Source organism: Microtus oregoni, unplaced genomic scaffold, assembly GCF_018167655.1.
Source record: "Microtus oregoni isolate MIOR12 unplaced genomic scaffold, Mior012 000001F_ref0000356, whole genome shotgun sequence".
Taxonomy (NCBI): Eukaryota; Metazoa; Chordata; class Mammalia; order Rodentia; family Cricetidae; genus Microtus; species Microtus oregoni.
In genome coordinates, this window is record NW_024543060.1 from 76,389,593 (window position 1) to 76,404,876 (window position 15,284).

At 39.3% G+C, this 15,284-nt stretch overlaps 1 protein-coding gene across 1 annotated transcript in view; it reads left to right on the forward strand.

Annotated features, from left to right (window-relative positions):
• Positions 1-6,748, forward strand: part of Mettl25 (methyltransferase like 25) — an 83,060-nt gene extending 76,312 nt beyond the window's left edge. Inside the window, exon 13 of the mRNA XM_041669597.1 lies at positions 6,720-6,748. Within this exon, the coding sequence (XP_041525531.1) occupies positions 6,720-6,738 (19 nt within the window). The 3' untranslated portion in view covers positions 6,739-6,748. The remainder of the gene's footprint in view (positions 1-6,719) is intronic.
• The last annotated feature ends 8,536 nt before the right edge of the window (positions 6,749-15,284 follow it).

Consider the following 15,284-nt stretch of genomic DNA (forward strand, 5'->3'; position numbering starts at 1 on the left):
TGCCAGGGAAGCAGGTAGGCTGAAGGCAGACCCACACCTCTCCTTTAATTCTCCAAATCCAACCCACCAGTCCCATTCTCAGCTCTGTAGCAGAACACCTGCTGCAGCCTCCCTTTCCTCTCTAACTACACAGATCAGGAAGACCTCCCTCAAAGATTCCTTTCCCCAGCTCATCCCATCATCCTAGACTCCATTCCCCGAAGGCATTTCTGGGAGAATAACAGTTGAGCCAGCCAGGGAAACAGGCATGCTAACTCAAGAGAATCACCCTTCCTCCTCTTCTCCAAACCTAACTGTAATAGTTTAAGTAAAATGCTGCATGTCCCCGAGTAACAGCAGTGGGCAGCGGGTGATGAAACCACACCGCAGGTCCCCAAGCGGTGGCAGGCAGGTCCCAGACATGAAGCCATGTGGCAGGTGAGAGACCAAGAAGGATAGGCATACCATGTAGAGTGAAGTTGGATTGAAGGTCTATAAAAAGTTATAGAGGGTCAGAAGGGGAAGTAAACTATATTTGCTGTGCTATCTCATACCTGCAAATACTGAACATGCTTGTTTTGTTGAAAAGTTTGTCTATGTAAGTTCCCTGGCAAACATGGAACTGAGACAGAATGGTTTGGATATTTTTGCTGTCTCTGCTACCCATTACTACTGTGGCCATTTTTATGGGCCTGACCTCAGAATTTATCACTGAGCTCTGGTTACTGGATTTGAGTTAGCAGAAATTCAGATGACTTTCTGATATGGATAATGTTCAAACTGTTTTATGCTGTTCTTTATTGAGAAGAGTTCTAAGAGTTGGATTATGACTCTTTCTTCACTAGACCTGCGCTTATTTAAAAGTTTCTCTTGTCACTCTGTCGGTCTGAGCTGGTAAGCCTCTCTGTAGATGGAATAATCCAAACCAAACCAGATCAGACCAAATTAGAAAAGGCCCAGGTTTAATGGATGCCAGTGCTCCTGGGTGGCCCCTGGGAAAAAAAAACGGAGAGGGGGAAAGGAGAACCGTCAAGACTACCAGAGAGGGAAAGAGGAGACCACATGTTTGTTCTCTGGGGGGCAGTTTAAATAGCCTGTGGGAATGGTCTTGACCTTCCCTGGGGAGTGGTCACTTTTTGGAGGGCTTTCTTGGAGATGGAGTTTGTATTGAGGCAACTCCCAAGGGAGGTGACTTGAAATGGAGTTTTCCATCCAACATTCCGATGCCAGGGGGCTGAGGTGATGCTTCCAACCAAACACTTACTAGGTTAGCTCTTACTTTAAAGGTGATGAAACAGGAAAATCCCCTTATCTTTCTTTTATTACAAAAACTAAAGCTCATTCTTACGGGGCTTTGTTCAGTTAAGAAAGCAAAGTAGCGGCACAAAGTTTAGGAGTCATAGGAACCTCGCGGAATTACAACATGCACATCTAGTGTATGCCCTCATTTTAAGATCCTAACTTCCCTGCAAAATGCTCTCATGAAAGGAAGAGGGAAAGGTTGTAAGAACCAAAACAAAGTTGCCACTATAGAAAGATAGGAGACAGGAAGTCAGGTCACTACAGCCTTTCAAAGATCACGTGACAAATATTAAACTCCAGCAGACTGTTTCCCATCTCTGAGCTGGGCACTGTGATAGCTGCTTCCATACTTATCTCCATTTGCCAGCCCCCAGAACAAATTGAGTTTTATAATGTGTACTCAGGATGTGGATTCTTAACATCGAGTCACTGGTTTCCATCCAGGAAGGATGCAATAATATTTTAAATATTTTAAAATGTTTCATCGATTCCCCATTCACTCTAAGGATTTTATTTATCTGGAAAGTATGATTTGAATGTCCAATAGCTATCTGTATGTGGTAGACTTCTCTTTTGTTTTCTTCCCTTTTTAAAAAAATTTTCCTAGAGCTTTCAGGTGTGTTGTTAAGTCCCCAATGTATGCATTCTCCGTTTTCTTTAAGTGGGCACTTAGTGCTATGAACTTTCCTCTTAGCACTGCTTTCATTGTGTCCCATAGGTTTGAGTATGTCGTCCCTTTATTTTCATTAAATTCAAGAAAGACTTTAATTTCTTTCTTGATTTCTTCCTTGACCCAGGTGTGGTTCAGTAGTTGACTGTTCAGTTTCCATGAGTTTGTCAGTTTTTGGGGGGTAGCGTGGTTGTTGCCTTCTAACTTTAATCCGTGGTGATCTGATAAGACACAGGTGGGCGGTCCTTGGGCTTCCCACAGGTCAGGGAACCCTGATTGCTCTTCGAGCAGATGAGGGAGGGGGACTTGATCGGGGGAGGGGGAGGGAAATGGGAAGCGGTTGCAGGGAGGAGGCAGAAATCCTTAATAAATAAATAAATTAAAAACAAAAAAAAAATTTCCTAATGTCTAAACCTTGCTAGGCCAAGTAAGTAAAGAATATAGTTTTCCAAAACAGGGAGACAAAAATCATAGAAATGTGTTTTCCATATAAATTGGTTAATATAAGAAATACACTTTTAATCTTTTAGGTTAGTGTTTATGATCTTAAAAATATGATTTGGGGATATAAATCCCATTGATTCCAAATACAGCATTTTAATTTTACAGTGAGTAACACATTCCATGTTTGGCTTTTATTAACTCAAAGTATATAAGTTATTATTAGAACTTTACAACTTAAAGATAAAAGTTTTAGCCCGAGGCTACTTTTGAATGAGTTGACTACTAACAACTGTGTTAATTATACCTCACTGTGGAAGATTATGAAAACAAAGACTTCTTGTCCAAATTAACATTAATTTTAAAAGAATTCTTAAAATAATTACTAAAATTAAACCTAACAGTATTGGTAATTATTAAAAACTAAATGCTTTCAGGCTTTACATATATACTCAAGTGTCATCAAAAGACTGAGAGATTTTGTGAAGAGATCTATTTGTAGATGAAATTTGAAAAGCCCAAGGCAGTTTTCAAAACAGAACTCAGTATGACCTCAAATTCAGTGTTCCATGCTGTGACCTCAAATTCAGTGTTCCATGCTATGACCTCAAATTCAGTGCCACATGCTATGACCTCACCTTCAGTGTTACATGCTATGACCTCACCTTTAGTGCTACATGCTATGACCTCGACTCCAGTGTTACATATTACAACCTCAACTTCAGTGTTCCATGCTATGACCTCACCTTTAGTGCTGCATGTTATGACCTCAGCTTCAATGTTCCATGCTATGACCTCAACTTTAGTGTTCCATGCTATGACCTCAACTTTAGTGTTACATGCTATGACCTCAACTTCATTGTTCCATGCTATGACCTCGCCTTTAGTGCTACATGCTATGACCTCAGTTTCACCCAGTGTTCCATGCTATGTCCTCAACTTCACTCAGTGTTCTATGCAGTGGCCTCAACTTCAGTGTTCTGTGCTATGACCTCAATTTCACTGTTTAATGCTGTGACCTCAACTTGAGTGTTGCATGCTATAACCTCAACTTCAACGTTACATACTCTGACCTCGACTTTGGAGTTAAATGCTGTGTTCCCTAGATATCATTACTAATCTGTATTGCCTTATTGAAAATGTGGAATCAGAAGCCTTACCTCAGAGTCTACTCAATCAGAATCATCATTTAAAGGAGACCCCCCCCATTGTGTTCAATCTCTGAGAAACACAGACTTAAAGTAGTTCTCTGAGAAAGCTTTATGCTCAACACAAAGAGTTCTACCTGAATTCATAACATCTGTGTGTTCCAAATCTAGATAGCTTGCTAACCTCATGGGCTCAACACTCATCCTTCCCTCTTGTTAGGCACTATCAGAGAACAGGTACAAAAATGGCCAGAATTAGCTAGATACCATCTACCTTCAACGGATACGCTTAGCAAACATTGCTCAACATAGTTAATGAATTTTGGATTCAGAACTGTATTTTATAACCACTGCCCCTCATTGACTGTGGCTATATCTTTTTACTATAAAGGAACTAAGATTTGGGAATGAATCATGATAATGGTGTGTAGTTACTGTCTAATTTCTAAAAAGTAAGTACTGCAACTTGAAAAACATAATTTATTATTAAGTGTTTATATCTTTGCTGAACACATCACCTGCTGGGCTTTTCCTGTTTGTCTTTTCATACTCATCACTGTAGCCAACAGTTGCCATTGAAATTGTTACAGAATTTATTAAGAAAATTGAGAGACAAAGATCAAAGTACCTTGACATATGAGGTGGCATTTTTACAAGTCTATGAAAAACTAACAAGGAAATTAGCTCTTCACTAAAATGGTTATGGCATTTAAAACTGCGTATTTCTCTCTTCATTTAAAAAAAGGCAAAAATTACTTACTGTTCTTACTATGGAGCAAATACTTGTATTTGTTCTTAGGTATGCATTATTTATATTTGCCTTAGCACTGAGCATATTGTTTTGTTTGTATTCTTAATCTTTAAATGTCTCTATTATCTGGGGGTGTCCGGGCAGTGTGCTGCTATTCACATGAGGTGAAGGGACAACATTTTTGAGTTGGTGTTCCAGAAATCAAGCTCAAGTCGACAGACTTGCATCTTCTGGGTGTGTGGCAAGTACCTTTACCCACTGAGCCATTCCATTGCCCATTTTCTGAGTCTTTCATTTAACATGTGTAGCAAGCATTTACTTGGCTTTATACTGCTGCTGTGATTACAGTTTTAATGACTTCATAAGGTTCATCATAATGAAATATATTCTCCTTAGCCAATGTTTTATTTTTAGACTTGAAGTAGGTTGCTTTAAACTTCTTGTCACTATCTAAGACTGTTGTGAGTAACTTTTAACCTAAAGCATTATTCTTTTTCTGCCATTTGGACTTCCAGCAGATCTATTCCCATGAGTTACATTTTGTATATTATTAAGTAGGAGCTCCTCTCTCCCCCTCCAAAAATCGCCTTTGAAATTGAAACTTTTTTATTGGTTCTGCTCATCTTATGAAGGTGATTGAAAACAAGATCCACAAACATCTTATGACAATGAACTTCAAACCTTTCTAGCATTCTATCTAGATATTTGTGCATAAAGTATCAGGACATATAAAGAACTGATCTGTTAATGGTTTGAGAAGCAATCAGTTTACATACTAAAGTCTTCTACATAAATGTGCCCAGAAAATTATTTCAGATACCTTCCCTACTGTACACTAATGGCCACTCGCCAGACATATGTATGTTGCTTCCTATGTGCTCAATATAGCTAAAAGAAAGCCTATAACTTAGGATACTGAGAACTGTTTTCTCCATCCCCAAGAAACTACTTCTAAACTAGAATATGCAAAGGGTATAGAGTTCAAGTGAAATTATGAAAGATTCAGAAGCCTAATTTAAACAGCATAATAAAAAAATTGCCTTGCTCACTTGTATAAACTAATAGATGTCAAAAATGGCCACCAGGACAGCAATAGAAAAATGTGGCTACTTTGGTTACAGGTTTCACAGAGCCTCTCTGAATTTTCATTCTATTGGCCTCATATGCAGCCCTACGGTGTTATATAAGCTCTTCCTGGCAAGCAGGCACATGCCATTTTTATTGACAGATTTGAAGGTCTTATTCTAACTGATGCTACCCATTCCAATCACCACAAAAGTGTATTATATGTTAGCATGATTCCATGAACCATTCTCTCTGAAGAATCTTCTCAAATGACCCAAGCTGTTTAGACAATTTCAGAGGTGACTCCAATGGTAGATTTCTGTTGCATACATGCATCCCGTCCCTGCAATGTCCCTGGCAACAGCTCAATATATAAAAGCTTTTAAATGTTCCAGTGGCATGGTGAACTATGAGAATAGTGCCAGCTAGATATTTATTGGGTGCCTCCTCTGTGGTAGGCACTACTCTAAACACTCTACATTTTTTAACTTTTATGATCCTTCAAGCAATCCTAAGAGGAAGGGTCTATATTATTTCTATTGCTTTGCTCAGGAGGAGGTTGAAGCGCACAGATGTCAAGCTACTTGCTCCAAATAAATATAGGTAGAGAAAGATAGAAAATTAAGAAATAAGTGTCAAAGTCAAAGCTTCGGACCTAAAAATCTAACCATTTGCCTATTAAAGATGCTGTCTTATTCCTTAGTTATTTGAATGTTTTCTGTGCTGTTCTTCTGACCTTTTCAGTTTTACCATGAGAAACATAAGGATTCCCTGGACATGTGATGCTAGAGAACATAACCAATTGATGATGCTCTGTGTCCTGCCTCTAAATAAATACAACTCATGAGTTTCCAATGAGACAGAGCTGCTTTTGTAGATGAGTAGGATATTGCACTTTATTTTTAATGCAAACCATTAAAATATCTTATTAAAGTGAAGGAAAAGGTATGCGCAACTGAAATCACTTGTAAGTCAATTTTAAATTTCCATGTGACATAATAGACATTTGCTTTAAATCTTGTGTTAGAAAACTGAGAGTTAAAATCATTTTATTCCAAAATTACTTAGATTAAACTTCAAGATTCTACAGCTGGGAGGTGGTGATGTGTGCCTTTGATCCTAGCACTTGGGAGGCAGAGACAATCAGATTTTTGAGTTCAAAGCCAGCCTGGTCTACAGAGCATGCTCCAGGACAGCCAAGATTACACAAAGAAATCTCAATCCCATCAGAGAGAGAGAGACAGAGAGAGAGAGAGAAATAATTACATAATAAACTGTTCGGAAAGTCCACGATCTAATTGGTGCACTGGAAATCTAATTGGTGCACTGGAAATCTGTTCTCATTCCCTCTTTTTATCAGCAGGAGTGACTGCTCCTTCTGATCTGTCCTCCCTCTCACCTCACTGCACATCCTCTTGGTGATCAGACTTAAAGACTATGATTAGCCTTTGAACCTTCTCCTATTCCTGATAGCATCCTCTCCAGAAGAGGACTCCATGACTTTGAATCTTCCTACCACCGTGTACAAGCCCAAATCCTGTGAGAAGTTCCCAAGAATTCCCCTTCATAGGATCAACTTTTAGTTTCTCTGGAGCATATTTTTTCAGCCTCCGGAAGGTAAGTAAATCTACTATAAACTACTACTGTGCTCTGTTGCTCTTAGTTTGATGAACTGCATATGTGTATAGCTTATTCGTGTAAATAGTCCTAAAGCTCTCCTCCGCATACTAATTTGGATATGCTGAATTGAGCAAACTGTTTAGGTATTCAAATTTACTAGTCAGTAAGGATCATAGCACACGAATGGTGATTACTTACAAATTTAAAAACTATTAATATGGAAATCGAAATTGAAGCTAGTGGAAGACGAGCATGCATCATAAAAGGTATGAAAATGGAGAATGAAAGAATGAGTTCTGACTGCTGAAGAACCCCAGCAGGAAGAACTGATGGAGAAGGACAGATAACAAGAAGGCTGAGAAACACAGATGTGAAGCAGGAAGACCAAGGCGTGTCATCACTAGGAAGACTTCCCCAAGTCCTCAGGAGTGACCAACTGGTGGAAGATGAGATACCAAAACCAACTGGAAAATCTCCTTCGAAATTCATCGCTGATCCTTCTCATATTTTAGTAGAAGCCACATTAAGTACATGAAGAGTTAAGTAGGAAATCACCTGCTTCCAAAAGGAGATAGAATCATCTAGAAGAGAAGTGAAGGTTCTAATGGTTACAAGTGAGAGTTTCAAGAAGAATGAAACTGATATATCTTGAATTTTAATGTTGTCTCTTATTAGATGTGTAATATTAGTCAGACTTCCTAACTTCTTTATACCTATTTCATTCCTATTAACTAGGGGGAAACAGAGCTAGGAAAGGGAGAAATCTGTTATTAAGAATTCTTGGAGCCGGGCGGTGGTGGCGCACGCCTTTAACCCCAGTACTCAGGAGGCAGAGGCAGGCGGATCTCTGTGAGTTCTAAGTCAGCCTGGTCTACAAGAACTAGTTCCATGATAGGCTCTAAGGCTACAGAGAAACCCTGTCTTGAAAAACCAAAGGGAGAAAAAGAGAGAATTCTTGCATATAGACATCTCAAAATATTAAGTAGATAAATACTATACACAGTCATCACATAAACATGAAACAGCATGGCAGCAACACCGGTTTGGAAGTCTACTAATCCAGTTGGTGTGGAGATAACCAGAGACGTTAATGATTTTGAGAATAAGGATCTTTAGTGTCCTTACTAAAGAAGTAGATTTCTTTCTAACCCATGAGGATTCATTCAGGAAGTACTAATAGTCCTACAATCGGGCATGTTTAAAATGGAATGTTCCTATCAACGCTACCTTCTCTCTCTTCATTTCAATGAAAGGACATTTCCACCTAAATCCAAAAACCATTTTAGAATTCTTCCATTAAACATTAAATCTGGTTCATTCTGCTTGCTCCATGTCTTTTGACTTGCCACTCCTTTCTAAGCCTAAATCCAGGGCATCCCAACGACTCTTTTGTGTTCTTTGGCATCTGGCTCCTAATCTTACCTTTTGACTGACATCCCATGTCTTAGAAGGGGGCCGAGTAGTGCTTTTAATATTTTACCTTACACAATCATTAGTTGAATTATGACATTTTCATTCTTAGATAATCATTATGCTGATTATCTAAGAGTCCAATGATTCCATTCCTTCCCTGTAATAGGAAAGCTACCCCCAATGTGCCTTTGCATCATGCATTGTGGGTGTTTGCATGTGTATGTGTGTCTGTCTAGATTACACAAGGGAAAACATGATATATTTTTCTAACCTCTCCTGTTAACATGTCTTTTTCCTCCCTCTTCCATCCCTTCAGAGTCTTCAGATCCCTTCGTTCCCCAACAAAGTACTTCTTCTGTGTTCATATCATACAGACGGATAAATGGATGGATGAACAGATAGATGATAGACACCTGGCAGATGTTTTAAATCAAGATTCCTCATATGGCAAAGATGTGCGAAAGTCTTGAGGGCGACATTCAAATCCCTAACGATGCTTCCCCTGGCTACTGCACCCTATCTGACAAGATATTTTCAAATTACCCAGAAAATTTTAATCATTGTTACCGCCATCTGGATTCTGTTCTCTGAATCCTGTTCCAAAAAAGGCTAACGTCCCTTTCTCTTGCTGTCAACACTTTCCTACACTGTCCTCAATATTTATTATCCTTCCTCCACATTTGGATCACTTTGTTTTTATTATGTCTCCACAATACTCTGCGCAGTGCACTTTAGTGCACTTAATTTGAAAACCTGTGTGTTGGACCTGGAAAGGCATAAAATATGCGATGTTATTTGTTTCGTCCTCTGCCTGGTAGTGAAGGCATTCAGAAGATCCTCATGAGAAAGGAAAGACATGAGGATACTTGATCCTTTGTGGAAATGAAAACTTAGCCCATTCCCCGAAAAAGCAGAATGTCAGGTAAATCGTGTCATGACATTGTGTAAGTTTCCATTTTATTCACAGTTGAATCCCCCCCCCCCAAGCCTTCTCACTGGCTATAGGAGAGGTAGCATGCTCCTCCTCAGAAGCTGTCATGTTCTGTCAGCAATTAGAAGCAGAAACACAAATGCAAGCCCCTGGTTTCCCTCATGATCCCTAAACAATGGCTACAATTCCTGGACTAAATAGAGACATCCCTCAGCCCCAAAGACTTCCTGGCACTCTCGCATAGTTCACAAGACAATGAGAAATGGGCAGCTGGACTTTGTTCCACGCGGATAAAGGAAAGTGACCCTGTCACAGAGGTCTGGTCCAGGGTACGCCAGCAGACAGGAGGCAGAGAAGGCTGTCATAGCTTTTAGCAGAGGCAAGGAGTCAGTCACAGATTGGCTGAGAGGACACTGATACCGCTGGGCTTGCGAAAGCACTGTAATGACGCTGTTAGCAGAAATGTATCTCACTAATCATCTCTGCTTGGATAGAACTCAGGACTTATTTAATCAGGAGCGGGAAAGGACACCTCTGCTCTAGCTGGACTCTTCTCAAGTGGGTGAGTGATGGAGAAATTGGGCCTGCGTGTAATCACCCAGGTTTTCCAACCACTTGTACCTGTGAGTGTACAATCGTACACCACCCTTAGTATGGCAGTGAGGGCAATGAATTCAAGCCACAGGCTGAGGAAGGAAGGGCCTTGCAAATAAAGGCTTCTCTGACTTAGGGCTCTTCAACTCTACACAGTTTTTTGGGGGAAAGAGCTGAGAACAAATTTCTGCATGCCTGATTAGACTGGTAAATGGAAAAGAGGGCGGTACTCCAATCAAGCAGGACTGTGCTTTGGCGTCTACATCTTGAGGCTTTGAATTGTTTTTCTCCAGAGAACTCTAGAAGAGGTCTGGAAAGCAGTGCAAAATTCCTCCTTTGGTCTTTCTATGCCCAGTGCTTCAGGCAGAGTTAATCGATGCTTGCATGTTTCCTCTGTGTGACTCAGTCTCTCCCAATTCTACTTAAATACCTTCCCAGTCTCTGGGCTAATGGACCTCGAGTTCTGTGCAAAGCATTTCCTGGGGTTCTGCTGTCACATCATCCACTGTGGATGACGAGGAGTAAGGACATCATCTGCCATGTTCCATGGTAGTTTGCAGGCTGACTGTTCCTCGCAGGCCTATGTTGTTAGCAGGGACCCACTATGATTCTGTCAGCACGTGGTTGAACTTGTAAGAGGTATAGCTAAGCATAAACTCTCTGGATGCCTGATAGTGTGCCCTTGGAGGATCATGAACCCCTGGCTTCTTGCTTTGCAGCCGTGAGCTGAATGCTTTTGTTTACCAAAAGCTCAAAGCCATTTAAATCATGCCCACTGACTCCAAAACCGTGAGCCAAAATAAACCTTTTATCTGTATAAGGAACTTTCTTCAGGTAGTTCATCATAGCAATGAGAGCTAGTACCGCTCTACCTCTAGGAGAACTCATTGGCTCACATAAATAATGACCTGTCAAGGTTCACTTGCGTATCATGTTTACACCTGCAGATTCTGACAGGAACTCTTGTTCAGTCTCACATAGTTGTTTACTAAATGTATTAAAATAAAAAAAGCAAAACCACCTTGATTATTAAAATCATTTTTATGTACTTCCCAGAGTGTACAACAAACAAAGCAGTTAACCCGGAAGATAGGCATGCTGATGCTCAAACTGCTTCTGCGCCATGGACTTTGTAACCATCCATGGATACCTCTGTATTTCTCCTCAGGCAATGTTTTACACAATTAAGCTATAGCCAACGGAAACTAAACTGGATCTAGAAGAAAGTGCAAGAGAAAATCTTTTGTGTCTTTTGATTTTAAGAATACTTATTAGATGACAAAAAATCATAATAAAAAACTGAAAACGGCTGGACGGTTTGGTACATACCTTTTATCTCAGCACGGAGAGGCAGAGGCAGGTAGTTCTCTGTGAGCTCAGGCCAAACTGGTCTACATAGAGAGTCCCAGGCCAACCAGGGCAATATAGTGAAACACATTTTTTAGAAAAAATAAAGATGTCGGCTCTTTAACAGGCCCTAAGACAAGGAAAAAACTAGGCCACAGATTATTTTTAAAAAATATTTCCAAGTGGGTCTGGCAAGATGGCTCAGTGGTTAAGAGCATTTGTTGCTCTTATAGAAAATCCAGTTCAGTTCCTATCATCCACATGCTGGTTCATAACCATCCTCTACTCCAGTTTCTGGGGATCTAACACCCTCTTCTGTCTTCTGTCAGCACCTAGCATGCATATGGTGAACATACATATGTACAGGCAAAGCGTTAATACACAAAATAAATAAATAAATTTAAATATTGCAAAGCACACACAAAAAATTATAAGTAATATTTTGTCACTAGGGCTAAATTACCTTACTCAAGAATTCAACCTCAGAATTGGCTTCCCCAGCCCCAAATAAAAGATTTCATATACAGTCTAAATACAGAAGGAGCAGATGCATTGGCTCACTGTCTTACAGGATTTGTGTGCTATTTAGAAATTGGATTGCTTTGACGAATTACTTGTTAGCCAGGAAAAGCATTAAGGGATTATTTGTCTGCCGTGATTTTTAAACTTTTCCCTAATGATAAACTCATTCTGAAAGAAGAAGGCAGCCAGAGTCGCTTTACTTGGAAAGATACAATTTCATCCATGTCAGAAACACCAAAAGCATGAAAAGAGAGTACACTTCAGTTTTCAATTTTGTCATTTAAGTCTTATGAATAACAGAACCAAACAATTTTAATCCGAAATAGTCCATATTTCAGAATTCCCTCAAAATGCCTGTCATTTTAAAGACTTGCAGCCTCCTATGGGTGGGGTGGCTGTAAAGCTCACTCTGCATTTTGAATCTTCACTTCCCAGTCCGCTCTGATACCTACTCCGGGGCTGTTTGAGGGTGTTGCCAATGGTGCTTGCCCTAGTTAATTGCTCGTGTGTCCCACATTTTAGTTCCCTACTGCACCGTATCATGCTTTGCTCTAAGGGGCCGCTAGATTATTTCAAGAAGTTCTTTGCAAATAACTAGCATTTTCTCCAAAAAAAAAAAAATACAGAAAAGGACTTAAATTTCCACGTAAATTTTTTTTATATGTCAATGGAACTAATGCTTATTTTCAATGAGTTTCTCTGAATCTATCAAATTGAATGAATTATCGCTTGCCTTTATGTATTTTCCAAGTATTGGCATTGTGATAGTTTTTTTTGTGAACTGAGGAATTTAATTCACCCATATAAGCATGTTTTATGTATATATTTAAATATGTCATAAATATATTTATCACCATAAAGATCAATAACTGAGTGTATGTTTTAACACCTATTTTTCCATTTTTCTTGGATATTGTATAGTTAGTTACTATTTCCACATGCGAGCTATTCAGTTGTTTGATTTGAACTCCTGAAGTACAACACACTCATTGCTGCCCATACGAGAGTATTTAAATTTCCTATAGATTGCTATAGTTTCCTATAGATTGCTTAAATCAAACTCTAAATTCAGATCTTCACTAAGCAAAATATTGTGAATCCAAATACAACTACCTTATGTTGACATCTTATTTTCTGAAGCCATGACTTCCTACTAATTCTCAGTAGACATAATCAACAAGGCAAAGCAAAATAAAAATGTGTCTTGGTTTTCTCGTATATTGGCAATGTGCCTCAAGATTCTATTTTCTTTGTATTTTTATTTTTATGTGCATTGGTGTTTGGCCTGCATGTCTGTGTGAAGAAATTGTATCCCTTGGAACTTGAGTTACCAACAGTTGTGAGCTGCCAGGTGGGTGCTGGGAATTGAACCCAGGTCTTCTGGAAGAGAACCAATGCTCTTCACCACGGAGTCATCTCTCTAATTTATTCTGAAGCCTTTCTTGCATTTTTATTTTATTTTGCAGGTTTTTCTTAATTTTTGTTGGTAACAAAATTAACGTAAATCTAAATTTTTGAACCCTGATCTTGTTAGAGCCCACATCAAGTTACAAATCACCAGCCTGTAGTGTTTAGTGACTCTCTCATGAGTCATACATTGGCCTATTTTAGTAAACCCAAACTGCTTAATATCACTGATCATACATTGGATTGAAGATGGGATAGAGGGGATAAACTATTCCCCAAGGTCTTGACATTGGGTTTTGATTACTTAGTTTCACTAAATTTGCTCCTGCAGACTCAGGTTTACTTTGTTCTTTACGGTGACAAATTAGGGGTATCAAGACATTAGAATCTGATGTGCCTTTCATGGCTTCTCAGAACAATGAAGGCTGGAACAATGCCAAGAATACTGAAGGCTAAAATCCAAAGGAAAAAAATTAATGACTGAATCCATCAAGGAAAGTGTATCCCACATCTAAATCCCTGGACACAGCCCTGTTTTTCTTTCTACCATCGGAAGAATTTGCAGCCCGCAGCTGGTACTATTCATGAGCGCAACTCTTTGTGTATACATCAAAATTTCTGGAACCTTCAAAGCAAATGCCCCCTGTTCCTTTTAATTAAGAAGGGAAAAAAGTTACACTTGCTAATTCTCAGACTTCCTCCATAGTTAAGAAGTTCTCAACATCTTGGAAGTGGAGTCATATAGAATATTGGTCCCTGGCATTCACTTTCCAAGTGATCAAAACCACGTAGACACCCAGTGGAGATCTGTGGATGAACTCACCTCAGGTTTCCTGTACTGCAGGATCTGTTCCATGCCCAGGAAGGAGTTTGGTTCTGCTATGTTCACACAAAGCCATCATCAGCTTTTTAAAGCGTTCCATTAGTGAGAACTTGGACTTAAGGATTCATGCTGGTGTTGAGGTAGAAGGGGCACATATCTGTTTCTGGGAATGAGGCATAGGTGATCTTAAAAGACACACCTCAGGGGCATAAAAGCACATAAGAACAAAAGTTCTAAATTTTCCTCTTCTAACTAAGGAAAGACTTGTATCTTTTTAAATATAGTGTAAAGGAGAAGAATGTGCATATGTGTATATACACATAGACACACATATGTGTAATATATTATAATTATATGATATATATATATATTTCTAGTTTGTGTTTAGTTTTGTTTGTAACAGTTTCTTATGGAGCCCAGGATATCTTGGATTTGTTATGTAACTAAGGCTAGCCTTTATCTTATCATATTGTCTCAGGTTCCCAGTTCTAGGATCATGGGTAAATGTTACTATGTTGACTGAATTTCTTAATATTTTAAACAAAATGTTTAAATACTTGAAAAATGTTAAAGACAGTTCTGCCACGATACAGTATAGACTGGCCTCAAACTCACTTACCTCTTGTTCATCTTGAGTGCTAAGGGTCACAGGCATAGACCTATTGTTTTTAACAAAATCTCAATCATTCAATTTGATTTTACCAATAAAGACTCGGGGGTCAGATGCTGGGGTGAAAGTCTGCTAGCTTTCAGAGAGGCAGAGAAAGGACTCAGCTTTCTTCCTCCTTCTTAGATGATGTCTCAGAAAACCCCTTCTCCAATGCCATCTCAAACAAGATTCCTCAGACTCAATGTCTGTGCATCTCTCTCTGCATCCTCCTGAATCCCTCCTACTCTGTCTCTCTGTTTTTTTTTTGGGGGGGGGGGAAGGTAATGGTTTATTTTACTCATATTTCCATATAACACTTCATCATCAAGAGCAGTGAGGGTAGGGACTCATTCAGAACAGGATCCTAGAAAAAGGAGCTGATGCAGAGGCCATGGGCAGTTGCTGCTTACTGGCTTGTTCCCATGACTTGCTCAGCATGCTGTCTTATAGATTCCAAGACCACTAGCCTGGGGATGTTTTCGTCCACAAAAGGCTTGCCACCTCTGCCATCAATAATTAAGAATATTGCAAACCACCAAATAAAAAGATTTTTTTGCTTTAAAAATTTCATTCATTTTACATGCCAACCACAGTCCCTCCTTCTTCCTCTCCTCCTGATCCC